Genomic DNA, 26,465 nt, shown 5'->3' with positions numbered 1-26,465 from the left:
GCAGACAGAGGGGAGCTGGGCACGGGGAGCTTTGGGGTGTGCTCCAGTCCTGGGGCTTGGTGGCTTTTCTCCCTCTTCTTCCTCCTCCCTGCTGCGATTTTCTGCAAAGCTCTGTCTGGGTTTGTGCGCATGGTTTGTGTTCATCTGCCCGGCTGAAAAGGAGGGGAGGGGGAGAAGCACACTGTGTGTCGGGAGACAAGGGAAGGGATGGCACAGTGGGGCACTCCTTCATTTTGCAGCAAAAGGAGACGGAGGATTTGGGGACCAAGAATCACCAGCGGCGTTTTTACGTCACTGGGCTGCAGAGGAGCAAGACCTGTCCCCAGCCCCATCCCTGTCCTTGTCCTTGTCCCTGTCCTGCCGCTGAGCGCAGCCTGCGGATGCTGGCTGCTGGGGCTGTGTTTGCGCTCTGGGCGGCTGCTGGCGGCTGCCGTTTACGAGCCCCGTACGAGGCTGTGCGCTGCCACCCATCCCCGGGGAGCGCGGTGCCACGTGGCCGGCGGGTGCCCGCCCTCGCCGGGGTGGGGAGGGTTAAGCGGATGGAGCACGGCTCTGGGTGCCCTGACCCCCCCGACGCCGAACCTGGCCGCCTCGCCCCGGCACGCCGGCCAGCGCTGGTTCAGCACTTACGCATGATGCTGTTATTAGAAATTAGTTAATGGATGTCTCCGGCCGAACGAGAGCGGTGGTAACAGGCGCGGGAGCAGGGGGCAGAACCAGCCATGGCTGTTGGTGCGGTATTTAGCAGCTGCCCCAGTGCTCCCAGGCAAGTGGGTGCTGCTGCTGCTGCCCGCTGCGCTGGGGCTGGGCACGTTCTCCTCCCCATGGCCGGACCCCGATGCTCACCGCCAGCTGGAGGAGCCCTCCTGATCTGCTCCGTCAGGGTTTATGCACATCATGTGTATCTGTAACATAAATGCAGTGTCCTAGGACCGTGTGGGGCTGGGGGGATGTTTTTTGGGGGGTAGCAAGGTGCCTCGCTGCTGCTGCAAGCCACGAGGTGTTTAAGGAGAAGCCCCCCAAAATAGCCAGCCCATTGGGTACAACACAGGGCTGTTTTGCGAGGGGAGAAGCATTCATGGAGTCCCCCGTCACCACAGCATGGATCCAGAAGATTTTTCCCCCTAAGAAAACCCCATGGGAACCAGCGGGGCTCAGCATGCCTCACGCGGCACTCAGGCCCCCCGGCGTGCTAGGGACAGCGGCAGGCTGGCAACCAGGCTCCCTGGGCATCCCTGCAGCACGCGGAACGCTCCTCAGAGAAAAAAAAATAAAATAAAATCCCCTTTGGGGCTCTTTTGGGGGGCAAACCCCAACATTTGGAGCGTAAAAAGCAGCTTCAGTGCGAGTTGGAAAGCTTGAAGGGTCCCGCCCTGCCCCTTTTACCCCCCACCGGCTGCCCTGCGGAGGGGCAGAGGGCTAAAATCCTGCCCTCCTGCCCCTCGGGACAGCACCCACTGCCCAGCCACTCGCTGCCCTCGGACCTTGGGGTGGGGTCGGGGAGGCTGAGCCAGCCCCGGCCGTCGGCGCTGGGCGCTGGGGGGGCCGGGGGTGGCCGTGCCCGGTGGCGGTGGGGCCAGCGGGGCCGGCTGTGCGTGCGCCTCCCCCTCGCCACCGGCCTCCCCAGCGGTTCGCACTGACGCTGCCCCGGCTGCGCAGAGAGATTGGGAGCCGTGGCACGGGGGGCGGGCCTGGGCTCCCGTTTAATCCCCGCTCCGTCGGGATTAGGGCCGGAGCAGGCTCGGTAATCTGCCGGCGGCTCGGCGCGCACCCGGCGCCGTTGGCTGGGCTGGCAGCGAGGCGGCACTGAGGGGACGGGCAGGTAGGACCCGCGGGACCCGCGGCCCCAAGCTCTCCCCTTTGCTGCTTTCTCCCAGCCTTTGCCGGGGTGGAAAGCTGCGGAGGCTCTCCCCAAATTCGCCCCCTTCCCTCCCCCGTGCCCCTAATGCCGCCTCCGTGCGCCCCAGCTCCGGCGCACGCAGCCCCGGCGCCCGCTCACCTTCTCCTCCCCAAACTTCCAAACTTCCTCGGAGCCCCGCTCCCACCTCCAGCTGGTTCTGCTGGAGGAGGGGGGAGCCGCTCAGTCCTAACCCCGAGCTGCTGGCAGGAGCAGCTCCCCACGCGTCCCCACGCGTCCCCACGCCGCCCCACACCTCTCCACGCTGCCCCACGCCGCCCCACGCCGCGGCAGCTTGCAGGTGGCAGAGCCGGAGCGCAGGGGCTGTTTGCTTTGCCGTTGCCTTTTCCTCTTCCCTCTCCAGCTGCTGAAACCCTCCCACAACGTATAAAAAAAAAAAAAAATCCTGCGAATGCTCATAAAAAGGCAGAGGCTGCCTTGCCGGAGCTGTTGCCTCACGCTCACCGCCCTCGGTGGCACCACGCTGCCAGGGGAGGGGGGGGACCGCGTGGCCACCCCACGAGTCTCGCCCCTGGCTCTGCCGATAACCAGCCACCCCCCGAGCTCCCCGTTTTTTCCACTTTAATTTTTAATCAGCGGTGGCAGCCGCGTCTGTTGGTTACAGCTGGAAAGGGCCGTAGCGGGATCGGGTGTCAGGGCGTCACAGGGGCTCCCGGGCGGCGGGGCCGTGCGTGCCGTGCCGCCAGGGCCGGGTATTTTTAGGGCAGCTCAGCCAGACAGGAGGCTCACGGCGTTCCCCGGGTGTTTTGTGCCAGATGGGGAGAAACCAACCGGGGGAAACCGAGGCACCGCGCGGTGCTGGATGCCGCTAGCGCCGTGTGCGCCGCAGGGCCGCAGGACAGCCCTGGCACAGGGGGCCGGGGGGGGGTCCCTGGGTGCTGCGCCTGGGCAGGGGGAGGAGACGGGAATTTTCCACTGGCATCTGGATCAGGCCCAAGCAGAGCGGTTGCATCGGCGGGTCCGGCAGCGTGCCGTAACCCCGCGCTGTCACCGTGGGCACAGCACGGTGCTCCTTGCGGCGCTGCCTGTAGCCCCCTACCCGGACACGAGCGGCTGGGGGCCGCCAGGGATTCTTGGGCAGCTCCAGGGGGTGTGGGGGGACATCGGGGTGCTGCCCCCGCGGGGAGCCTGGCTGAGGTGCAAAGGTCCCCGCAGCGCCTGGCCGGGCTGCAGCTGTACTCGCACGCTGGGGCCGCGGCCACGGCAAACAAACGGGCCCCGGCAGAGGCTGTTTTCCTTGGCATGGGGGTGCTGGGGGGAGGACTGGGATCCCACGGGTTCCTCTGGCTGAGAAAACAGAGGCCCCTGCCCCCGGCCTTCTCGCCGCGTGGGTCCTGGCCACCCCCGCATCCCCCACCGCCACGGGGCTGCTGACGCAAGGCTGGGGCCAGCTGGGTCCCCCCCAAAATCACAGCCCACGGTTGGGGTGCTGAGCTCCTGGCGGCGTCCCGCGAAGGCAGGTGTGCTTTAGGGAGTGAGCTCCTCAGAGACGTCTCGCTTCCCAGGAGCAAGGCGTGCGAGAAAAACTAAAATAGTGTTTTCAGGTGCTTTCCACCCATTTAATCCCTGTGACAGCACCGTCCTGTCCAGGTGACACCAGCCCCATCATGGGCTTGGCATCCTTGCGCTGCGTCCCCACGCCGTGCCTCAGTTTCCCCGTTGCCTGCCAGAGGCTGGGTGATGTGTGGCAACGTTTGGCTTTGCCACCCCCTGCTCGCGGTGTCCCCAACCCTGGCACATCCACCGCTGCGGGACGGCGCTGGGGCTGGTGACAGCAGCGAGCCTGTCACCTGGCACAGACACGGGGGCTTTGCTAGCTTGGAGAAGGGACCTGGGGCTGCCAGGGGATGTGGCATTTGCACACCATGTCCCCGGCTGCCTGCGGTGACATTCTGCCTCTCTGGCGAGGGTCCCCAGCGGGGCTGTCTGGGGAGGGTCTCAGCTCACCCTGCTGTCCCGGTGCCAGCCCGTGGCCCTGGGCGAGGCCGTACGTGCGTAGTCGGGAGGTGGGAGCGCAGCACGCAGCTAAAAGCAGGGCTGGGTGCTAAATTTAGGAAGGCAGGTCAGGGGAAAAACACAGGTCTGCCTTGTGCCGGGCTGTGGGAGGGAGGCCCGGCGGCACCGCCTGGGGACCCCAGCGGGGCTGGTGGCCGTGCCATCACCCTCCTGCTGCCACCTCCCCGAGCCGGGAGCTGTGCTGCGATGCTTTTGGGGCCGGTGGGCGCAAGGAGGGCTGTGTAGCCCCCAGCCCGCGAGGCGCAACGCCTGGCTGCCCGCGTGCAGGCCGGCAGCTGCATCGGGCTCGGCGCTAAAGCCGGATTACAGCCGCCACGGTGCCACGGCCCCCGCCCCAGATGGGGAGGATTAACCGGGATGGGGTCCGGGCACCGCATCCCTGCTTGGGGCAGCGCCTGCATCCGCACAGGGCTTTGGTGGCTCGGGGCACTCCTGCGCCTGGGGCCCGGCACGTGGCGCTGGGACGTGAGCGGGCTGGCTGGCAGCGTCAGCGCGGTGTCCTCGAGCTCGGTGACACCGGGAACGGCCCCTGGGCAAGCGACAGCCGAGCACGAGGGGTTTGGTGGCACCGTGGGTGGCAGCCCTGTGGGCTCCACTCGCTCCTACCCCTGCAACCGGTCCCCAGCCAGGGCGCCGTGCCACCGGGGCGCCCACCGCCGCGTGAGTCCCCGACCTGGGGGCCACCCCGGGGACATCCGTTGCGCTGTTTATTTGCTGTTCTGCAGAAGCTTATCGCAAAGCAAACAGCACCCGTGAGGGGCACGACCGAAGCGTCACCGGTCCCTCGCCCCTTCCCCCCGGTGCCACCGGGCAGGGACCAAAGGCCGGTCTGGCCGCCGAGGTGGCAGCGAGCGCTGCCGGGGCCGTGCCAGCTCTGCCGGCGGGAGGAAGCCGGGCGCGACGCTCACCGCATAAGAAACGAGCCCGGCCGTCGCCTGGCCGTGCCGGGAGGTGCTGGGGGAGGTTGGCGTTCCCCAGGCTGTGGCCGTGGCCCCACAAGAGGAGGGGGCTGCGGAGGGGAGAGCTGTGGAGGGGAGAGCGCAGGGGGGGGGCTCGGGGACCTCGCGGCCTGGCACCGGGGCACCGGCGATGCCCGGTGGGGGCCGGGCGAGGGACGTGTCCGTGGCGGTGGGAAGGCGCGGAGCTAACGGCGGCGCTGGGACGTGCTGGCAGCCCCGTCCGTGCCTGGATGCAGCCCAAGCTGAGGCCCAGTGGAGGGGATAAATCATCGCCCAGCGGCCGCCTGCGGTTCGCTCGCTTCCCCCGCATGGCTCGGCCTTGCCGGGTTGGGGCGGGGGGATGTGGCCCCGCTGTGCCTCAGTTTCTCCACGTGGGCAGGTGCTGCAAAAAGAGGGGGGGGTAAGGAGGGTGGACGCGTGCCCCCACCCCATGGCTTAGCCTCGCTGACCCCCCCGAGGGCTGCCTGTGAGCCAGCGCGTGGCCCGGGGTGACCCTGCTGGGGCTTCTCGTCCCCCTGGCAGTGGGAACAGGGCGAGAGCTGTGGGGGCTCGGGGGTGCTGGAGACCTTCCCCAGTGCAGCCAGCGGGGCTGCTATCCCCGTGACCCCCCATCCCGGGGTCTCAGCAGTGGGCAGAGCCACAGAGAGAACCAGATGGTCCCCGGGGCCACCGTGGGACCCCAAGTGCTGGCTCAGGACCGCAGGGATGGCTGCAGCCCCTGCAGCCCCTTGGGGACCCACAGCCCCGGGCTGATGGAGCAGCAGCATCCTCCTGGGGCTGGGACCGTGCCGCATCCTCCGGGGCTGGTGACACCTCCTGTCTAAGCAGGGCTCCATCATGGAGACCCTTGGGTGGTGGGGACAGCGGGGGGTGGCGGTGGTGGCAGCAGGGGACGGTGTGGGGCAGCGGGGCCGTGCCCCGGCTGCCAGCCTGCCCCAGAAAGCGGCCCTGTGCCGTTTCCCAGCGGGGCGGGGAGGGCTGGGCTCGCACAGAGGCGGCTTTGTGCCGCTTGCCAAGGCGTCCCCGCTCGGCAGCCCGGCCGCCATCCCCTGCCAAGGACTCGTCTCACAGCCCCGCGCTTTCCTGCTCCGCTTGCCAGCCCTGACGTGCCCCTGAGCCCCCCTGCCGCAGCGGTGGCAGCGGGGGGTCCCCGAGCTCCCTGCCCCGTCCCACGCCGCCTCCCCTGAGCCACCAGTGCTGGGAGGGGAAACTGAGGCTGGGCACCAAGCCCTGCTGGGGAGGCTGGGCCACCTGAGCCGGGAGGTCCCCGTCACCACGGGGATGCGCCAGGGCGCCCGTCCCTGCTGACCTGGCCCCTGTGGGGACCCCGTCACCAGGCCCTGCAGCTCCCACCTGGAGCCGGACCCCGCGTTGTGCCCAGCCTCGAGGAGCTGCATCCGTGCCGCCCACCATGGAGGCCCCGGAGCTGCCGGTGCAGGCAGAGATGGTGGAGCTGGTGCCCAACGGGAAGCACGCAGCCGCGCTCGGCACCACCGCCCTCCCCTCGCTGGCGGGTGACAGGTAGGGCTCTGGGGACAGGAGGCTTCCTTGGGTGGCTCTGGGCACCTCTGTCTGTGCCCACGGCCTGGCCCTGCGTGGGGCTGGGGGCTCAGGGGGTCCTGGGGGCTCCGGGAGATTTGGGGGGCTTGGCGCACTGAGCGTGCAGAGAGCTCGAGGGTACTCAGGGCTCTGGGGACTTGGGGCTTTTGGGGTGCTTGGGGTTGCTCGTGGGACTTGAGGGGGGCTCAGGACGCTTGGAGCTTTTAGGGGGCTGGTGGGGCTCAGGGCACATTGGGGGCTTGGGTCTCTTGTGGGGCTCAGAGCGCTTGGGGTGCGCAGAGGGCTCAGGGGCAGGGGGGAGCTGCCCCAACCCCGGCCCCCGTGCCCTGGCGCTGCTGGGGGGGGGGCCGTGGCGTCCCCATCTCCGCTTGGCCTCCCGCTTCCCCCGCTCCTCCCTCCGGCGCCCAGGTTTGACGAGAACCAGCGCAGCGCGGAGATGGAGGAGTTCCTGCCCCACGGCGCTGAGAAGAAGCAGACGCACTTCACCGACGTGAGTGGCGGCACGGGGCCACCCCCCCTACACCTCCCCAAATCCCCCCCCCTACTTTGGCAGCATCCCACCCGTGTGACCGTCCCCCTCCTCCTTGTGCCCCGTGCGCGCAGTTCGAGGGCAAGACGTCGTTCGGGATGTCCGTCTTCAACCTGAGCAATGCCATCATGGGCAGCGGCATCCTGGGGCTGGCGTACGCCATGGCCAACACCGGCATCGTCCTCTTCCTGTGAGTGGTGCCGGGCACCCGGGGGGGCCCCAAATTTGAGGATGGTGTCACCAAAGGCACAGTGGCCAGCAGGGGACCGAGGGGCCGGCTTGTGACCATGCTGTCCCCCCCACAGCTTCCTCCTGACGGCGGTGGCCCTGCTCTCCAGCTACTCCATCCACCTCCTGCTGAAGTCCTCGGGCATCGTGGGTGAGTGCCGGGACCCCAGCAGCCGGCGGGGCTGTGCCTGGACCCCCCCCCTCAGCCCTCACTGTGTCCCCTCTCCCCTCCCAGGCATCCGTGCCTACGAGCAGTTGGGCTACCGAGCTTTTGGCACGCCGGGCAAGCTGGCCGCAGCCATCGCCATAACGCTGCAGAACATCGGGGGTGAGGAGCTGGGGGGGGGGCTTTTTGGGGTGGGGACACCACGGGGACGGGGGACACCGGGCGGCCCCCGCCACGCTGTCCTCGCTCTGCCCCGCAGCCATGTCCAGCTACCTGTACATTGTCAAGTCCGAGGTGCCCCTCGTCATCCAGACCTTCCTCAACCTGGAGGAGAAGACCGCGTGAGTGTCCCCAACCCCGCAGGGTCCCCCCCCTGTGTCCCCGCCCGGCAGGCGCCCTGGATTCCTCTCCAGCTGTGCAGCCCCTGGCGGGATTTAGTGGCGTTAAGCCACTGCTATTTTTGATCGCTGTCAGCGCTGAATAAGCCCCTGGGTGGGATTAGACCGGGGTGAACTTCCAATCCCCGCTCCTCGCCCCCCGAGGGGGATCAGCCCACCTGTTCCTCCTCCCGGGGGATGCCGGCTCGAGGGTCCCCAAGGAGACCCGGGGTACCCCGGCGGTCTCCACGTGAGCACAGAGGTCTCCCCAGGGACACCAGCATCCCCGAGGACACCAGCATCCTTGCGGACACCAGCATCCATGGGGACACCAGCCATGGGGTCCAGAGAACCCGACTTTGGGGTCCCCGTGCTGACACAGAGGTCTCGGTGATCCCGGAGATGCCATCTCAAGTGTCCCCAGGGACGCCAGCACCGAAATCTCCATGGCCTCGAGGGATGCCCACATCCCTGGGGACACCAGTTCAAAGGTCCAGGGGTGTCAGCCCAGGTGCTGCCAGCTCAGGGCCCCCCCCCAGCAGGCAGACAGCCCCCCCAAAGCTCATGTCCCCCCCGCCCCCGCATCAGGTGAGGCTTGTTCCCCAGCTGAGCGGGGCTGTGAGCAGCCTCTGCTTCCAGGGACTGGTACCTGAACGGGAACTACCTGGTGATCCTGGTCTCCGTCACCATCATCCTGCCCCTGGCTCTCATGAAGCAGCTGGGTAAGCGGGGTACGGGGGGGTTGGGGGGGGGAACAGGGGGCTGGGGGCAGCCCTGTGCCCACCGCTGCTCCCCTGTCCCCCCCCAGGCTACCTCGGCTACGCCAGCGGCTTCTCCCTCAGCTGCATGGTTTTCTTCCTCATCTCGGTGAGCACGGCGCCAAGCCGCACCGCCCCCTTTTTCTCCTGGTTTCGTTCACCCAAACCCGGGCGGCTGACGTGGTGCCCCCCCCCCTTCCCCTTGCTTCTCCCCCAACCCTCCCAGGTCATCTACAAGAAGTTCCAGATCCCCTGCCCTCTCCCCGACCAAGGGGGGAACGGCACGGGCAGCCTCAACTACACGGCAGCCAGCGGCGGGGGGCACTGGGACGACTCCATGGGGCCGCAGCCCCCCGAGCTGGGCGCCTGCACCCCCAGCTTCTTCACCCTCAACTCCCAGGTAAGGGTTTTTGGGGGCTGCGGCGGGGGGGTCCCGGCCCCGGGGCGAGCTGCCCGTGCCCTGCGCTCAGCCACCCACCCCCTCGCAGACAGCCTACACCATCCCCATCATGGCCTTCGCCTTCGTGTGCCACCCCGAGGTGCTGCCCATCTACACAGAGCTGAAGGAGTGAGTGCAGGAGGGGCTGGGGGGGTGCCCGGGGGGGGTGCCCGCTGCCCCCCGGGTGGGGTTTGGAGCTGACACCCATCTCCCGCAGCCCCTCCAAGAAGAAGATGCAGTGCATCTCCAACATCTCCATCGCCGTCATGTACCTCATGTACTTCTTGGCCGCCCTTTTTGGCTACCTCACGTTTTACGGTGAGCCCCAGGGCAGCTCGGGGATGGTGGCACCCGGGGGATGTCCCGGGGGTGTTGGTGCTGACCCCACATCCGCGGTGCCCCCAGGGCGCGTGGAGTCGGAGCTGCTGCACACCTACAGCAGGGTGGATCCCTTCGACGTGCTGATCCTCTGCGTGCGGGTGGCCGTGCTGACGGCCGTCACGCTCACCGTCCCCATCGTCCTCTTCCCGGTGAGGGGCCCCTCGGGGACCTTGGGGACACCAGGCTGCCAACCCTTCGGCCTCAGCTCCAAGTGCTGAGAGGAGAAACTGAGGCAGAGGGGGAGGAACAAGGAATAGGGGGGGTGTGGGGACAGGGCTGGGCAGCAGTGGGGTGGTGGGGATGGGAGGGGAGGGGAGGGGAGGGGATGGGATGGGATTGGATGGGATGGATTGATGGGAGGGAATGGGATAGGGATAGGATGGATTGATGGGATGGGACGGAATGGGGATGGGATGGATAGATGGGATGGGATGGGGATGGGATGAATTGATGGGAGGGGATGGGATGGGGATGGGATGGATAGATGGGATGGGATGGGGATGGGATGGATAGATGGGATGGGATGGGGATGGGATGAATTGATGGGAGGGGATGGGATGGGGATGGGATGGGGATGGGATGGGATAGATTGATGGGATGGGATGATTGATGGGATGGATGGGGATGGGATGGATTGATGGGGTGGGACAGGGCGGGAGGGGACAGAATGGGATGGGGATGGAATGGGATGGGGTGGGAGTAGAAAGAATGGGATGGGGTGGGTGGGATGGGATGGCAGCGTATGGTTTGGGAGTGTATGGGATGGGTGCATATGGGAAGGGAGCATATGGGATAGGACGGGGTGACCCCTGGCTCCACGGATGGAGCGTGACCTCCCCTCCCTGCGCCCACCCCCAGGTGCGCCGGGCCATCCAGCAGATGCTGTTCCACGGCAAGAACTTCAGCTGGATCCGCCACGTCGCCATCGCCGTGGTCCTGCTGACCTTCATCAACCTCCTGGTCATTTTTGCCCCCTCCATCCTTGGCATCTTTGGCATGATCGGTGAGCAGCAGCGCTGGCATCCAGCCCCCCCCACGTGCCCCCCTCCAGCAGCCCCCAGCCCCATCCCTGTGCCCCCCGGGCTGCTCCCCAGGGCAGGGCAGGACCCGGCAGGGGCTGCAGGGCTCACCCTGCCCTCTCCATCACCGTCTGCCGCAGGTGCCACCTCTGCCCCCTGCCTCATCTTCATCTTCCCGGCCATCTTTTACATCCGCATCATGCCCAAGGACAAGGAGCCCCTGCGCTCCACCCCCAAAATCCTGGTAAGCCCTGGGCCCCCACCCCTGGGTGCTGGTGGGGGAGGACGAGCACAGGGACGGGGGCCAGCCCTTGCGTCTCAGGGATGCGCCACGCTGCCGTCCCCTGCAGGGTGACACCAGGGGCGTGAGGACGGAGGAGACGTGGATGAGGTCTCCTGAGTCCTCACTGGGGTGGGGGCCCCCTGGCCCCCCTCCTGGCTGTGTCTGGGGTGGCGGGTGGCGGTGGGCAGCCCCCATCCTCTGCTCTGTCCCCTCGCAGGCCGCCTGCTTCGCTCTCCTGGGGGTGCTCTTCATGATCATGAGCCTGAGCTTCATCATCATCGACTGGGCCACGGGGGGGGGCAGGAGTGGCGGCAGCCACTAGCCACCCTGGGCTGCCCACCCTGACCCCCCCCAACCCTGCCAGGACCCCCCCGGGGCCCCCACCTTCGCCTCCCGCCCTTGCCCTTGGCTGGTGGGAGGGGGGCACGAGACACGGCCAGCTTAGGGGACCCCAGCCCGTGCCCGCACCTCCCTGCTCTGCGCCTCAGTTTCCCCATCTGTGAATCGGGGAGATCAGCGCTTCCCTACCTCACCAGGGGACGGAGGGCTCGGGGGCCAGCCCGGCTCGGGGGCATCCTCCTGTCCTCCGCTGGCACCAGAGCCCTGAGGGCAGCGTCTGCGGGGCTGGTGGCCACCCCTGGGCAGTGCCCCAGCCACCCGCCCTGTCCCCTGCTGTCCCCGTCCCCTCCGAGCCAGCTCCCCCCTTCGCCCCCCGTGACCCCCGGCACGCTCCTGAGCTCTCCAGGGGCCGGCTGGCTGCTGTCAGCCCAGGTCCCCAGGGGCTGTCCCTGTCCCTGTGGGAAGGCGACACACACACAGCGGGGGTGGCTGCTGCTGGTTTCCGTAGGTGCTGTGGCTTGGCCACCGGTAGCGGCCACGCTGGGGCCATTCTGCTGCTCCCCGGGGGCACCGTGAGCACCCCGAGCACCCCGGGGTGCTGGCTGGGGTGCGCGGGGCAGCGTGGCTTGGGGACGGCTGGGTGGGTGGGTGGGTGGGGTGGGGGGGAAGCTTTGGAGCTGCTGTCCTGCACGCATCCCCTGATGCCAGGGTGATGGGCACCACCCAGCCTGCACCCTTCTCCTGCCACCGGCCTGTCCGTCCGTCTGTCCGTCCGTCTGTCCGTGCCATTGGGATCGCCCAGCCGTGCCGAGGTGCGGGGGGACATCTCCCTCCACGGTGGGCAGCGGGGGGGCGTGGGCGGGCAGAGAGAGGGAGGCCGGTGGGGGGGAGCGGGGGGCTCGCCAAGTAAATAAGAGACGTATTTTTTTACGGGGGTGGTGGAGGCTGGGACGCTTTTTATAAATACTGTATATAAGAGTAGATCTTTTTTAACGCGTTGCGTGGCTCTCGGTAGCTCCGGGGGCCGTGGATGGGGTCGGGGTGGCTGGCAGGGCACCAGCCCCAGCCCCCCTACCCCTGCCCACCTCTCCGGGCTGCCCGGGGGCGGCGCTTTTAAATTATAAGCGGGGGTTAGCTCTGTGCTGGAGGAGGGCGACCGAGGAAACCCGTGCGAGTAACAATAAAGAGGAAAAGAAGGCGTGAGGCGTGCCGGGGTGTCTGAGCAGGAGGGGGGGGCTGCTGGCTACGGGGGGACACACGGGGACAGGGGGGGCCGTGGGGACACGGGGACAGCGGGGACGCGGGGACAGCGCCGGGCTCCCCGGGCGCACGGCGGCGCTGCGCCCCCACCGACGGCCGCGGCCGGGCTCCTGCGCGCACCCCCGCGGGCGCCGTGGGGCGCTGCCGCCCTGCCCACGCGGGGCGTGGGGCTGGGACACGGCGTGGGAGACCCCCGGCTGCCCTCGGGACGCCGCGGGGACCCCCTCAGCCCTGCGGTGGAGCTCCGGTCCCCTCCCCGCCGCTGCACCGTGGCTGCCCCATCCCGTGGAGGCGCGCGTCCTGGCAGCCCGTGGGGCAGGCGCAGCGTGGGGGCTCCACGCGTGGGGTTGTTTTCCCCGAACAATCCCCCAGGAAAGCCCTCGGTGACGGCTGGAAGCAAATCCGGATCGCTGGCACCAAATAACCTCAACGGTGGCTGCAGCTGGGAGGCACGGGGGTGCCGCAGGGTGGCCGGGGGGGGGGCAGATCCCTGCGCGATGTGTTTGGGGACACGTCCTCCCCCCAGCGACAACGGGGGGCTGATTTTGTGGGTCCTCGGCTCTGGGAAATGAGGGTCCCCGTGGGGAGAGCTCAGCCTGGCACCAGCGCTCCCCATAAGCTGGGGGCACTGGCAGTGGCACGCTAGGAGTGTGACCTCCTGTCCCCAGCCATCCGGCAGTGTGACACACGGGTCCCCAGGTGCTGAGCCCCACGGCAGGTCCCCAAGCTCTGTGTTGCCACCCAGTGCCACCGGCTCCACTCTGAAGGCTGCCTTGGGACACAGGGACACGCACTGCTGGCCCCAGGGCTGTCCCCAGATAGCTGTGCCCAAAGCACCCCAGCCCCCAGGTGGCCCAAAATGCAGTGCCCAGGCTCTGCGTCCTGCCCCACACCCCCCCACACACCCCCATTGGGATGCAGGCTGGCCCCACATCGCATCTCCAGAGGGAGCTGCAGGGACACCACAGGATACACGGTATGGCACACCTGTCCAGGTGCAAATCATGGATCGATGCACAGTGTCCTGGGGCAAATTGTGCCTCAAGTCACATCTGTCCTGGGCACAAAACGCCCACGTGACGGTGATCCTGTGCACCTCTGTCCTGAGCCTTCCGTGGCCTGTTCTCAGCAGCACGGTGCCCCGCTGCACGTCTGTCCTGGGCAAGCGATCTCCCCACACACCTCTGTCCTGTGCACCCCACAGCCCTGCGCTGTTTGTCCTGGGGCACCTCATGGCCCCGTGCATCGCTGTCCCGGGGAACACCACCGCTCCGTGCACCTCTGCTCTAGGGCACACCGTGGCCTCTTGCACACCTGCTTAGGGGCACCCCGTGACACCCCCGTGTACTGAGCCCTGCGCACATCTATCACGGACACTTCGTGGCCCCCTGCACGGCTGTGCTGGGGCACACTATGGAACAACGAGCAACGTCCTGGGGCACACCAGGGCCCTTTACACGCTCCTGGGGCACACCAGAGCACCGCGCACCTCCGCTTGTGCGCACTGAAGTACGGTGCAACGCATGACCATGCTGCACCCCAACACACATCCCAGGGCACAGCATCACCCCAAACCCCTCTGCGGTGCACGGACCCCACGCATCTCCTTCCTTGGGTGCGTGGTGGCCCTATAAAACCTGGGATGAGTCCCCCCGGGGGGCAACCCACGGGTGTCCGACCACCATGGGCACATCTGGGCTGGGGCACGGCGATGGCCACCGGTGCGCACGACCCCATAGCCCCCACCCCGCGCACCCCCAACCCCACTCCGCACCCTCCCCCCCCCCCTTTTCCCGCGCCCATCGCCCCTCCCCTTTCCCTCTTTCCCCTCCCCTTTCCCCTCCAGGCCCCCCCCCCCCGAGCCCCGCCCGCGCCGCGCCGCGCAGGGCAGGGCAGAGCCGGCGGAGCGCGCAGCGGAGGCGCCGCCGCCATGGGCTGCACCGTCAGCGCCGAGGACAAGGCGGCCGCCGAGCGCTCCCGCATGATCGACCGCAACCTGCGGGAGGACGGCGAGAAAGCGGCGCGGGAGGTCAAGCTGCTGCTGCTGGGTGAGCGGCGCCCCCCGACGGGCATCCCCCAGCCCCCCCCCGATCTCCCCCCCCCGTCCCCATCCCCATCTCCATCCCCTTCCCCATCCCCATCCCGGTACCCTTAGGGTACCCCCCCACCCCCAGCCGGACCCCCCTCTCCACCCCCGGTATCGCCCCCCCGGTGCTTTCCTCCTCCTCCTCCCCCCCCTCTCCAGCCCCGGGCATCCCCCGGCCGTGCCCCCGCCCTTCCCGTGGCTCCCCACCCCCTGCCCTCTTTTGGGGGCCGCCCTGCGCTTCCACCCCTCCCATCTCCTGGGACCCCCCTTCGCAAAAGGGGCGCTGCCCCCCTCTCCCACCTCCTCGCTGTGCTGCCCCCACCCCAGCCCCGCCCATCCCGGGCACCCCCAAACCCCTCCAGCTCGGTGCGGGGCGCAGGGACCCCCCCACGCACCCCTTTCCTCTCCCCGATCCCCTTTGGGGTCACCCCACGGTGCCGCTCCCCTAACGGGACCGGGACGCAGGGGATGCTGTGCGGGGCCCTCTCCCCGCCTCGCTTGCACGGCGTTCGCTCGCTTTTGGGGCTGCCACCCCTGGGACCCCCTCCAACCCCGGGGGGCACGGGAGGAGAGGAGAACCTCCCCATGGCTGCCTCTCGCCAGCAGCCGCCCGTCTTCTCGTCGCCCTCTTGGAGAGAGGAAGCCGAGAGCAGCAGGAAGTCATGGTGAAATCAGGCAGCCGCTTATTTGTGCAGCCGCCGCCTGCCCCGAGATGTCCGGAGGTACCGCTGCCTGCGAGGCTTCGTCGCCAAGCAGCTCGGCCCCATGCGCACCCTCTTCCCCGGAGCCGTCCCTCGCTGCTGCTACCCGGGGATGGCTCCGGGGATTTTGGGGTGGGGGCTGCCCTGGCGCTGTGCGACCCGGCAGGAGGCACGGGCAGCCCCAGCCCCGCTCGTTTCCGGGGAGGGGAAGGCGCTGGCGGAGCGAAACCCCGCGGGTGTTGCAGGGCGGACACGTGGTGCCTCCGTCGCGTCGCGGCGGTGTGCCCGTCCTGGCCCCCCGTTATCTCCTCCCAGGTGGTGCTCGGGCACCCCGGGGGGCAGCTGGGTGCTTGGCGGCACCATGCCCCTGGTTTGGGATGGGTGATGCGGGAGCAGCGCTCGCTGCTCTCTGGCTGGGGGAGCGAGGGGCAGCCGAGGGCGCACGGGGCACCCACGGTGCTCCCCGGGGCTGGCCCTGAGGTGGAGCCGAGGAGGAGGGCAGCCCGGTTCTCTGATCTCAGTCGGTTTCCAAAGCCAAAAACAGAGCGAAAACACTCTTTTATTATTATTATTATTATTATTATTATTTTCCTCCGCCTAGCAGCTGTTCAAGCACAAACAGTGCCGGAGCCCTCCACTGCTATTGACCATTTCCGAACCGTGCGCCCGGAAAATGCACTGGGGGATGCCCCGGGGTGGCACCTGCTGCTGCGGGGTCCCGGGTGCTGCACAGGAGGAGCCGGGAGCCCCCCCGGCTGGGCAGGGGGACGGGAGCTGCCTGCTGCCGCCAGCAGCCGCCGCGGCTTCTGTGCGTGCTGGCGGGGCTCCCGGCGCTGCGCCCACAAATCAAAGCCCCTCAGTTGCCGCCTGGCGGCTCCTCCACCGCCGCGGGCGGGTTTCACGCTGCCTCCCCCCGGCACGGGGAGATGTTCCTGGCTCCTTCTGCCCGGCGCGAGGCAGAAGTGAAACCCTCGGTGCTGCCGGATCCTCGCTGTTGCCAAAAGCGGTGCTGGGCGTGCGGGGCCACCGGCCCCTTCCTCCCTGATGGCTCTTTTTTTTTTTTTTTTTTTTTTTTTTAATTTTCCGCCTGTTTTTGTGTTAGTTTGGTGAAGCAGACCCGGGTGCGCCTCGGGGCCTGTCCCTGAGGGCAGGGCTTGCAGACAGCAGGAGAAATCCAGTTCAGAGAGAGAGCCCCCCCGCCTTGACCCACCCCTCAAACTCAGTGGGGTTCAGTTAGGGGTTTGGTGGGGAAGATGCGCGTGGTCCTTGGTGTTCCTGCCACCCATTCCGACGTGTCACTTGTGGTGGACAAGCGAGTGAGCAGTCCCAAAACCGTTTTCTGCTTGTTTGGGATTAAGAAGGAAGAGGGATTTCTTGGCTGCCAGCTCTCAGGCCGGAGCACGGAGGTGATCCGTGCCTCTCACTCGGGTTTTGTGGGAAGCCCCCGCAGGCGCCGCTGGCAAACCCAAACCCTTCCCGGAGCCCTCTCCACGGGGAGCTGTGTGCTCTGTAGTGCCAGCTCACACCCGGAGGCCTGTGGCGAGCTGATTGGGGTGCTGCGTGTGGTTTTGGGGTGCTGCCGAGGTGCTGCCATCCCTGGGGGTGACGGTGGCTCCATCCTGGGCTGGGTGCCGGCGGTGCCAAGCCCTGGGTTCACTCCCCAGCCGGGCCTTGCTGGGGAGGTGTCTGCGGCACCGGGGCTCAGCGACTTCTTCTGCTCGCACAAAAATAGAGGAAGGGAGGGACCAGCTGCGACTTTCGGCGGTGGCGTTTCCCCGGCGCTCACGGGGCTGCCGCTGGATCGCGTGCCTGCGGGCGGCCGGCCCTGCAGCGCCCGCTCCTGCCTCGCTGCTTTTCCTTCCTCCCCGCCCTGCGCCGCTCTCCTCGCCGTGTGTGCGGGCAGGGGGAGGCAGCTGGGCCCGGTGGGGCTGCAAGCACCCCAGGGCAGTGCCCTCTGCTCCAACCTGTGCCACTCTGCGAGCTGGGGGGCACCCAGCTGTGGGGTGGGGGCAGGTTGGGGAGCACCCCGTGGGTGCTGGGTGCGCCCAGGCACCCAGCCTCGGCCTCGGTGCTTGCCCACGTCTGCAGATGTGTTGGTGACACGGGTGTGCAAATCTGCTGCGGGTTACAGAAGCCTCCCTGTGCAGCACCCAGGAGTGGGCACCGGTGGCCCTGTCCTGCCCTGGACATGGTCATCTCGCTGCCCCGTGTCCCCACAGGGGCACAAAGGACCCAGTGTCACCGCAGCCCCAGGAGCAAGGGCGTGAGGGTGCCAGGGGGATGGTGGGAGTCGCTGTTCTGGGATTTCAGTGGCAGAAAGCAAGAAGGAAAGTTTCGTGGTTCCTGGAAAAAAAGGCACAGGAATAGTTCTGTCCGGCCTGTAAACGTCAGCGTCCCTTGTCGGTGGCAGGGGGGTGTTCAGAAAAGCCGTTCCTGGCCCAGACACGCCTCCCCTGCTCGCTCCGAACATCCTTCCCGCAGAGGATTTTTTTTTTTTTTGGTGTGCTTTCAGCACTTTTTGCCAGAAAGCCACAGGCTGAGTCGCGTCTCCATCGGCTGCCTGGAAGTGGATGGCGTGGCTGGATGCAGCTGCGGTCCAGCCCGTGCTGCGTGTCCCAGGTGCCCCGCAGGTGCCCTGCACCCCTTTTCAGCCCCAATTCAGCGCCTTCAAAGCCAAGCTCTGGTGCTTGGCCTCCTGGGATGGGCTGGGGGGGACACTGGGGTGTGATGGGGACACGGGGGCTGCTGTCCCCTCCGCCCTCTGCTCCGAGCTCTGTGCAGGCAGCCCTGGCTCGGTGCTGTCACCTCTCCCCTCACAGCACCTGTGGGGGGGGGTTCGTGGGGACCCCCGGGTGGCAGCACCCACCCGGCTCCCCTGGGGCTGGCAGGGCCCTCCTGGAGAGCGGCCAGCTCTGTGCAGCAGTCAGATGGCCGCTTGGAAAAACACTCGGCGTTGCTGTGGCTTTTTTTTTTTTTTTCTTACATGCAATTATTTTTAAAGCAATTTTCCATCTATTTTAGATAGCAAGGAAAATGTCGAGGGGAATCATTTTTTTTTTGTTTTTTTTTAAGTCTTTTTCTCCCATCCGTGGTGACTACGCTTTTAATGCAGAGCTTTGAAAATCCCATTCAATGGCCAGTCCGAGGGACCAGTCCCTCGCCTGCCCGAGGGGTGCATCCTGGTGGCTGCTCAGGGCTGGGGATGTTTTCCAGCCCTGCTCCTGGTGATTCTGGGGTCTCCAAACTCTGGGGCTCTCCAAAAGGAAGCCGGATCCGCAGCCGAACAAGTTTCTCCTCGGCTGGGAGGCTGCGTTTTGGAGCTGGCCATCTGCTTGCTTACTTTTAAAATTTTAAAAGCTTATTTTCAACGGGGAAAAGCAGCCCAGGAGCACGCGCTCTCCTCCTATTTTTGTAGGACAGTCTGGGAACGAGCGTGGTCATGTCCCAGCGGCCGTGATCCGGGCCAGGCCCGGCCGTGACAGGGCACGGGTGGCAGCATCGCGCCTCCATCCCCGGAGCAGCGGCTTCCAGGGGTGCCCTGAGCCCTTGTGCTGTCCGTGTGGGGTTGCGAGGGGATGGTTTGGCTCCCTGTACCTGCGTGGTGTCCCTGTCCCAGCTGCTGTCTGCGCACTGGCGGCAGCACCCGGTCGCACTGAGTGTAGCTCCCCAGGCAATTACTGGCTCATTAGGGAAAGGAGGTGATTTGGAAGGGAAATTGGAAGGGGAGACTCATTGCGGTGGTCCCGGTGTCCAGCCCGAGGGCTCTGCCCGTGCCGAGAGGTGCCCAGGTCTGGAGGCCCCATCCCACCCAGTGCTGGCACCCCCAGCTCTGCAGGCAGTGCTGGGGCTGGGATTAGGCTGTCAGAGTTAATGAGGTACTAAAGTGCTCCTGCTAAATACGGATTACGAAAGGGGAAAAATGCCTTCCCCGCAGCTAACGTGACTCAACGCTCCGCTTGAAAACCGGCTCCGCACGCGTGCGCCGGCGGCCGGGCTCCGTCCCTCCCCACGCTCCTCCTGCCACGGGCCCTGCTGCAGGCGAGGGTCAGGGCTGGGGAGCAGCTGTGGGGCCCTCGAGGCTGTGGGGAGAGGGGAGCAGCGATGTGCAGGCAGGGAGCGGGCTGGATGTGCAGCCCCCGCCACGGGGACACCTCTACGGGCTGCAGGAGTGGGATTTGGGGGTGCTTGGGGTGCGTGGGGATGATGCTTGATGCCCTACGCCAGCTCCTGCTGTCATGGTGTCCCCGCATGGGGTTGGCACTGATGTTGCTCCCGGGACCCTTCTCCGTGCGTGGGGTGCTTGCATGGCCTGGGGTCCCCTGTGCCGGGTGCTGTCCCTGCGTGGGGACCTGCCCTGTGCCGTGGCCCTGCAGCCAGCCCGTCTGAGCAGGGATTTTCCGCACGGCGTGGCTGGCTGCGGGGATCCTTTTCCAAAGGAGACAGCTTTCGGAGACGGGGGGAAGCTCTGGGTGGAAAGAAAGAAAGAAAGAAACCCGATCTGCCTCTCCAAACCAAGTACAGTTTTATTTCCGTCGGGTCAAGCCTGCGAGGTTCCAGCCAAATTGTGTATTTTGGGCCAAATGAGAAACACGTGTCATCCGCGGAGCCCCGTAACCAAAGAAAGATGCCGCAGATGCGTGCCGGGTCCTGCCTTGGGTGCGGGGTGCTGCTGCCTCGTGGCCCTGCGGCACGGGCTGGGGATAGAGGGATGCTCTGCCTGGCGGGTACCGGGCTGTGACCCTCGCTGCTGGCACTCGGCTTTGGGGACAGCAGTTGGGGTTAAGAAGGACGGTGGCTTCAGGGACTTGGATGGGAGAGAGCAGCGGCAGCGTGGGAGGTGCGGTAGGGGACACCTGGGGCAAGAGCCAAGAAAAGGCTCACAACAGCCACGAGTGCGGTGCCGCTGTGTTTTCGCAAGAGCAGAGCAGCTGAAGCAGGCAGCGGGCTCCCGGTGCCGTGGTGAGCTTATAACCCCTGTGTGGCCTCGTGGTACCTGGGCTGCGTGGGGTCACGGTGCTCCCCACGAGGGCACACGGCTGTCACCCGTGCAGAAGGTGACGTCTGCCCGTGCCCCGCCAGCCGCCTTGCTCCCTGCTGCTGCGTCTCAGCCGCAACCACGAGCTGTGCTTTTGCAGGTTAATTTTAGCATAATCTCCACTTTTTGAGCTCCTCTGTAATCTCTCTTCCCCCTCTGTGGCCAGCGGCGGAGCAGCCCTGCCGTTGGCTGCTTGGGGCCCTCTTTAAGGGTGGCTCTGTGGCCACCGGGACCTTCCAGCAGTGCCCGGGGTCCGAGCAGCCCTTGTGGTGGGGGGCCGGGGCCAGGTCTGAAGCGTGGCCCGGACTGGGGGATCCCCACGGAAGGCTGGAAGAGGCTTTCCCAGCTGCCGTGCTGCTGGGACCTCACACCAGAGGACCTTAGGGCTTGCATCCCACCCAGCTCTGCTGTTGGCATCCCCCAGGGGTGCTGCTCGAAGCCCCTGCACTGGGGCATTGCTCCAGGCCATTGTCCCAGCCCAGAGAAGGGACAAGGGATGGGCAGTGTCCCTTCGAGCTTCCCCTTTCAGCTTCCCCTTTCTGCAGCCAGGATGACTTCACTCCTTCCGCCCTCCCGGCCCGGGGAGGGACAGCCTGGTGCGAGCTGCACGTCCCCTCTTCTCGGGGTGGTGGCGGAGCTGCCACCGAGGGTGACACATCCCCGGCCGATGCCAAACCTGCCTGGGTTTTTCCCAGCCATGCCGATGACCCTGTGTGTCACAGAACGGCCCTGTGCTGGGTTCTGTCCCCCCAGCCTTGCTCTCCTGTTGTTGTAGTGCCGCCGGGGTCCCAGCGTGTGGTGGGGTATCCGCGGTGGTAGGGGGATCCCTGGCTTCAGGCTGCAGCTCACAGCTCGTCCGTGTGTCTGTCCCCTTCCTCCGCAGGTGCCGGCGAGTCTGGGAAGAGCACCATCGTCAAACAGATGAAGTGAGTAGTCTGCAGGCCTGCCCCGTCCCTCCCAGCACCCCAAGGGCTGGTTATGGCTGTCCCAAATGTCCCCAGCGCCCCTGCCACCAGGCTAGAGCCAGCGGGGGCAGTCACCCAGAGCGCTGTCCTTTGAATATTTCATTGCATGCGGTGAGAGGAGGCGGTGAGCTCAGGTGCCTGTGGCTGTGCCGAGTGCCACCGTGAAAGCCAATACCTGACGGGGAGGAGCGGGGCTGCTGGGGACGTCCCCGTCCCTGGTGGGGCACCGTGGGTGCTGCTGGGCTGTCCCCAGCACGAGGAAAGGCTCCGAGCTGGTGGTGCTGGCTGCTGGGGTACTGCAGCACTGAGCGTGTCCTTGGTGTCTGTCCTCGGTGGTGCCAGAGCTGGAGCAGCTTTCCAGGCTTGAAGAGGCTGTGGGAAGCCCCCGGCTGCTGGCACCACGCTCGGGGCAGAGCCTGACCCTGTCCCCTGCCCCCAGGATCATCCACGAAGATGGCTACTCGGAGGAGGAGTGCCGGCAGTACAAAGCCGTGGTCTACAGCAACACAATCCAGTCCATCATGGCCATCATCAAGGCCATGGGGAACCTGCAGATTGACTTCGGGGATTCCTCCAGAGCGGTGCGTGCCCCCGTGTGTGCCCCAGCCCCTCTGGGGAGCTGAAGCTGCCGGCGCTGAACCTGTGCTCAGGGTGGCCCTGCCCAAGCTCTGCTGTCCCCTGGGCTGTGACCTCCTGGCCCTGAAGATAGGATGGGGGGACCCAAAGCATGAACACTGGGAGGAAAGGGGAAAGACACGGGCTTCCTGGGTTGGGAGAGGTGATTTTTGCCCATCCTGAGTTTTTTTTTCCTGTGGGTGTCTACGATGGGCAGCCTTGGCATGGGGTGGTGTCCCCAGGGCTTGCGGAGGGTGGCAGAGCTTACACCCGGCCCTGTTCTCCCGCAGGACGACGCTCGCCAGCTCTTTGCGCTCTCCTGCGCGGCGGAAGAACAGGGCATCATGCCCGAGGACCTTGCCAACGTGATCCGGAGGCTGTGGGCCGACCATGGGGTCCAGGCCTGCTTTAACCGCTCCCGCGAATACCAGCTGAACGACTCCGCCGCCTAGTGAGTACCCTTCTTCCTTCTCTCCCTCTTTCGGTGGGGTTTAGGAGCAGGGTTGGGGCTGTGCCCCCCGTCACGTACTCACACCAGGTCCCTGCAGTGTCCCCGTTCCCCAGCTTGGGCCCCTCATTCCCCTCCACGCTGGGTGCAGGTTTTCTTCACGCGGGTGCTGCTCCCAGCGCTGGTTCACCTTGCAAGAAGATGGTTAGTCCTGAATTTCTTCCTGGGTAGAGGTTTTCTGTTTTTTTTTTTGTTTTTTTTTTTTGTTCCCCCCCCTTTGCTATGGTTGTTTAAACGGGAAGGGGAGAGCCCGGCGAGATGGCTCTGCCATCCGGCAACCAGGGGTTCCTCCTGGTCATTTCTCCCCCATGGCTGCTTGCATGGGGAGTGAGTAACCACAGGGGGAAAAACCCCAAAGAAACGTGGGGATGCTTGTTCTGAGCGGGATGCATGAGGTAGCTTCTTTAGTTGATTGTTTTTTTTTTTTTCCCAAACGAGTTCATGTGGGAAAAAATCAGCATTATGCTAGCGTATTAGCTGGCAAACTCGTGCTTAGATAGGTAAATTGACTGCATCTGGTTCAATTTATCCCTAAAGAGATTTATTAAATAAGTTAAGCTGCCTAAAGCATGATCGCTCTTCTGCGCTGGGATCACTGGCGGAAACGATGCCGGAGAGCCGACTGCCGGAGGAGACACAGCGGTGGCAGCCCCGTGCTTGGTCACAGGCACTCACCGTGTTGGGTCCCTCTGGTAGGGGCTCCAGCCCAGAGCCTCCCCGCTGTCCCTACAGCTCCGGGGACACTGAGACCCACAATTCACACACACATGTCTTCCAAAGAGATCATCCTAGAAACATTTGTGCCGCACCCAGCGTGCTACGAGTGTCGGGCTAGTGTTAATGAAGAGACTGCTTCAGCCTCGGCCTTCACCCTGTGGGCCAGGGGCGATGCCTGCAGGCACTGCACCATGAGGGGCCGGGGACACCGCAGCTTTGGGGCGAGGAGCCGGTGGCGCAGGCAGGGCGCTGGGTCCGAGCCCCGAGCCCCGCCGCGGCCCTGCCTCCCCAGCGCTGGTTTCCTGTTTTTGTGTCAGCCGGAGGCCGGCTGCGTTTCCGGCTGTTTTCGAGCGCGCCGGGGAGGTGCGGCCTGGCTCTGGCTGCGCCCGCGCTGCGCCACCCGCACCCACCCCGGCACCCCCCAGCCCCGCGCCCACCACCGCGGCCTTGGTGCCTGCGAGCTCTATGCGGCTCTCCCCACATTACCGGGGGGGGGGCACCTAATTCTCCCGGGGGAAGCAGCTTGCTTATCGTAACCCAATTAACTTGAGCCGGAGCGATTAAAGCTGGCGGCTGCTCCGGTGAGGAGCAGGGACGTCCCTACACGGGAGCCGAGGCCTGTGCCCGTTTCCTCCCGGGGGGGGGGGGGGGATGAAGCCCTTTGTGTTTGCTTTTTTTTTTTTTTTTTTTTTTGTGACTGTAAATGGCACAGCGCCAGAAATTGTTTCCGCTGGTGCTGTGGCCCGTTGCCGTGGCGATGAATACTTTCCTCTTTCCGTTCCCCCCCCTTCCCTCCCTGCCGCGAGCCGGGGAAGCGTTACGGCTGCGCGGGCCCCGGTGCCGCGGCCTCGTCTCCTTGCGTCCCCCCCCCCCCGTGTCCCCGCTGCTGTGTCATCGGAGGGGCTGGTGGCTCCCCAGGGGGCTGCACGGCCCTGTCCCCGTGTTCCCAGCCCGTAAGGGGTCTCTGGGCTATGGATGGGGGGTGTCTGCGTGCCCGGGGGCTTGGTGTTGCCCAGCCCGGTTGGTGCCTGGTGCCACCCCCGGGATGTCCCCCAGCACACAGGATGTCCCCTGCCCCACCACCTGGCTCACACAGCGCCCTTCTGCTCCCTCCCCAGCTACCTGAATGACCTGGAGAGGATAGCCCGGGCCGACTACATCCCCACCCAGCAGGATGTGCTGCGGACCAGGGTGAAGACCACCGGCATCGTGGAGACCCACTTCACCTTCAAGGACCTCCATTTCAAGTACGCCCAGCCCTGCCGCAGACACGAGCCCTCCTCCCCTGGCCTCAGAGGGCTGAATCCTGCTTGGGTGCTGGTGCTGGTGTGCGGGGCTGGTGCTGAGCTTCTGGTGGGGGTGATGTTGGGGTTGCTCAGGGATTGGGGTGGGAGCAGATCTGCCGAAACGCCTGCCTCAACCGAGGCTGTGTGGTGGCTGTTCCACACCCCTCCAAGGCTTGGAGGAGCCAGCAGAGACAGGCAGAATGGGTTCAGGGCCCCTGGGTGGGGGATTTGGGGCACATCAGTGCTGGAACCCCTCCAACAGCTGAGCAAAGATCTGTCTGTGGAGGATGCAGCGCTGCCGCCAGGCTCTGCTCCATGGAGCCAGGGCATCCTCTGGTGCCCAGAGTGGGAGAGGCACCTGGTGTACTTCATCCCGTCCATCCTCCCATAGCTACGTCCCCAGCTCTAGCCCAAACCCAGCAGCACCCACTTGGGGTCTGCGGGGTGTTCTGCTGGAGGTGGGCACAGGGCCGTGACGCCTCCAGGCATGGGCGGCCTGATCCTGCCCCTGTTTGCCCTTTGATGGACACCTTCTCCTGGGTCTGCTGGGGAAACTGAGGCAGGGCTGGAGGTGCTGGTGGGGCCAGGGGTGCTGCCTGCCCACACTGCCCTTGCTCCGCAGGATGTTCGACGTGGGCGGCCAGCGCTCGGAGCGCAAGAAGTGGATCCACTGCTTCGAGGGGGTGACGGCCATCATCTTCTGCGTGGCCCTCAGCGCCTACGACCTGGTGCTGGCAGAAGACGAGGAGATGGTAAGTGAAGGGGGGCGGACATCCAGGTTTGGGGTGCCCTCTCCATGCAGTGCCGGACCCTGTGCTCTGCTCTGGTGGCCACCAGTGTCCCAGCCCAGCCTGGTGGCCAAATGGAAGGCTGGCGGCACCACCGTGCCCCTGCCTCACACGGTGCTGTCCCCTGCCAGAATCGGATGCACGAGAGCATGAAGCTGTTCGACAGCATCTGCAACAACAAGTGGTTCACGGACACGTCCATCATCCTCTTCCTCAACAAGAAGGACCTCTTCGAGGAGAAGATCGTGCACAGCCCCCTGACCATCTGCTTCCCCGAGTACAGCGGTACGGAGCTGGCAGCGGTGGTCCCTGCCCAAAAAGCCTTTGGGGCTCTGCACTGAATCCTTAGAGCTGGAGGAGTGTCCCCGCAGTCCGTGGGGGGGGTCCTGAGATGGCCATCCTGCCACATGGCCCTGGGGAGCAAAGCGTGGGGTTTGGTGGCGTGTGGGATGCTGTGGGGCTGGGTGGGTTTGGGGTTAGCCCAGGGGGGGGTGAGGGTGGCTCTGCCGCTGCTGTGTGGTGCCGTGGGGCATCCCCAGCCTCGCCTTCCCCTCTCCAGGTGCCAACAAGTACGACGAGGCAGCCGGCTACATCCAGAGCAAGTTTGAGGACCTGAACAAGCGGAAGGACACCAAGGAGATCTACACGCACTTCACCTGCGCCACCGACACCAAAAACGTGCAGTTTGTCTTTGATGCCGTCACCGACGTCATCATCAAAAACAACCTGAAGGACTGCGGGCTCTTCTGAGGGTGGCGAGGTGGGTGCCAGCAGGGACAGGAGGAGCACTGCCCTCAGCCCTGTGTCCCCTGTGTCCTCCCCCGTCCTGTGTCCCCAGCCCCGGTCCTGCTCACGGGTCTCTCTCTCTCCCTTAGGCCGTGCCGACGAAGGAAGGAGCGCGCTGCCCAGCGATTTCTGCTTCTCCTCTTTGGTTTCATCCCCCCCCCGGCCCCGATTTCCCCCTAAAGAGACGTTTTGGTGACGACTGTGGCAGTGGGGTGGGAGTGCGCTGCCCATGGTGCCCAGCCTGGGGCCATCCCCACCGTCCCCTACAGCCGCCGGTCCCTCCGTCCTCCCCCCCGTGTCCCCCCCCTTGGCCAGTGGGGCCGGGGGCAGGGACTTTTCCCTCGTGGTTGCTAACCGGTCACCCCAGCCCCTTTTTTTTTATTGGGTTCCAGGAAATCACTTCTGCACCGTTTACATCCAAAAAAAGTCGTGCCCGGGGAAGTGCCGCGGGGCTCCCACCACCGCAGGGGCCGGTGAAGGGACCCCCACCCCCCCACGAGGAGCCACGACTGATAACATTCCTTTTAAATAACAGAAAAGACAAAAAAAAAAAAAAAAAAACAAACCCAAACCCACACACCGACACACACACACACACACACAGAGCTTGGTTTACGTTGCTTTTTAAAGAAACCTTTTTAAGAAACTATTTAAAAGCGTCAAGTGCTAAGTGGTCGCGTCGTCTTGGTGCAGGTAATGCCGAAACCGTGTGCCTTGTGTGGGGGGGGCCCCTCCGGCGCACGGGG

The 26,465-nt window shown here is 66.0% G+C and overlaps 2 protein-coding genes across 2 annotated transcripts; both read left to right on the top strand.

Annotated features, from left to right (window-relative positions):
- The first annotated feature begins 1,580 nt into the window (after positions 1-1,580).
- SLC38A3 (solute carrier family 38 member 3) lies at positions 1,581-12,170 on the top strand. Its single transcript, XM_038185999.2, has 16 exons — positions 1,581-1,822; positions 6,231-6,414; positions 6,862-6,943; positions 7,057-7,172; positions 7,288-7,361; positions 7,446-7,538; positions 7,636-7,717; positions 8,393-8,475; positions 8,562-8,620; positions 8,738-8,911; positions 9,000-9,079; positions 9,168-9,268; positions 9,356-9,480; positions 10,190-10,334; positions 10,491-10,594; positions 10,851-12,170. Exons 2-16 carry the CDS (start codon positions 6,305-6,307, stop codon positions 10,953-10,955), a joined length of 1,533 nt encoding a protein of 510 aa, XP_038041927.1. The 5' UTR covers positions 1,581-1,822; positions 6,231-6,304; the 3' UTR covers positions 10,956-12,170.
- A 1,916-nt stretch (positions 12,171-14,086) lies between these two features.
- Positions 14,087-26,284, top strand: GNAI2 (G protein subunit alpha i2). The gene is made up of 9 exons (XM_038185891.2): positions 14,087-14,280; positions 20,938-20,980; positions 21,459-21,600; positions 21,925-22,085; positions 23,978-24,106; positions 24,768-24,897; positions 25,065-25,218; positions 25,493-25,693; positions 25,809-26,284. The coding sequence occupies exons 1-8, from the start codon at positions 14,163-14,165 to the stop codon at positions 25,681-25,683; spliced, it is 1,068 nt and encodes a 355-aa protein (XP_038041819.1). The 5' UTR covers positions 14,087-14,162; the 3' UTR covers positions 25,684-25,693; positions 25,809-26,284.
- Positions 26,285-26,465: the final 181 nt, after the last annotated feature.

This window comes from Anas platyrhynchos, chromosome 13 (genome assembly GCF_047663525.1).
Source record: "Anas platyrhynchos isolate ZD024472 breed Pekin duck chromosome 13, IASCAAS_PekinDuck_T2T, whole genome shotgun sequence".
Taxonomy (NCBI): Eukaryota; Metazoa; Chordata; class Aves; order Anseriformes; family Anatidae; genus Anas; species Anas platyrhynchos.
This window is presented reverse-complemented; position numbering and strand designations above follow the sequence as displayed.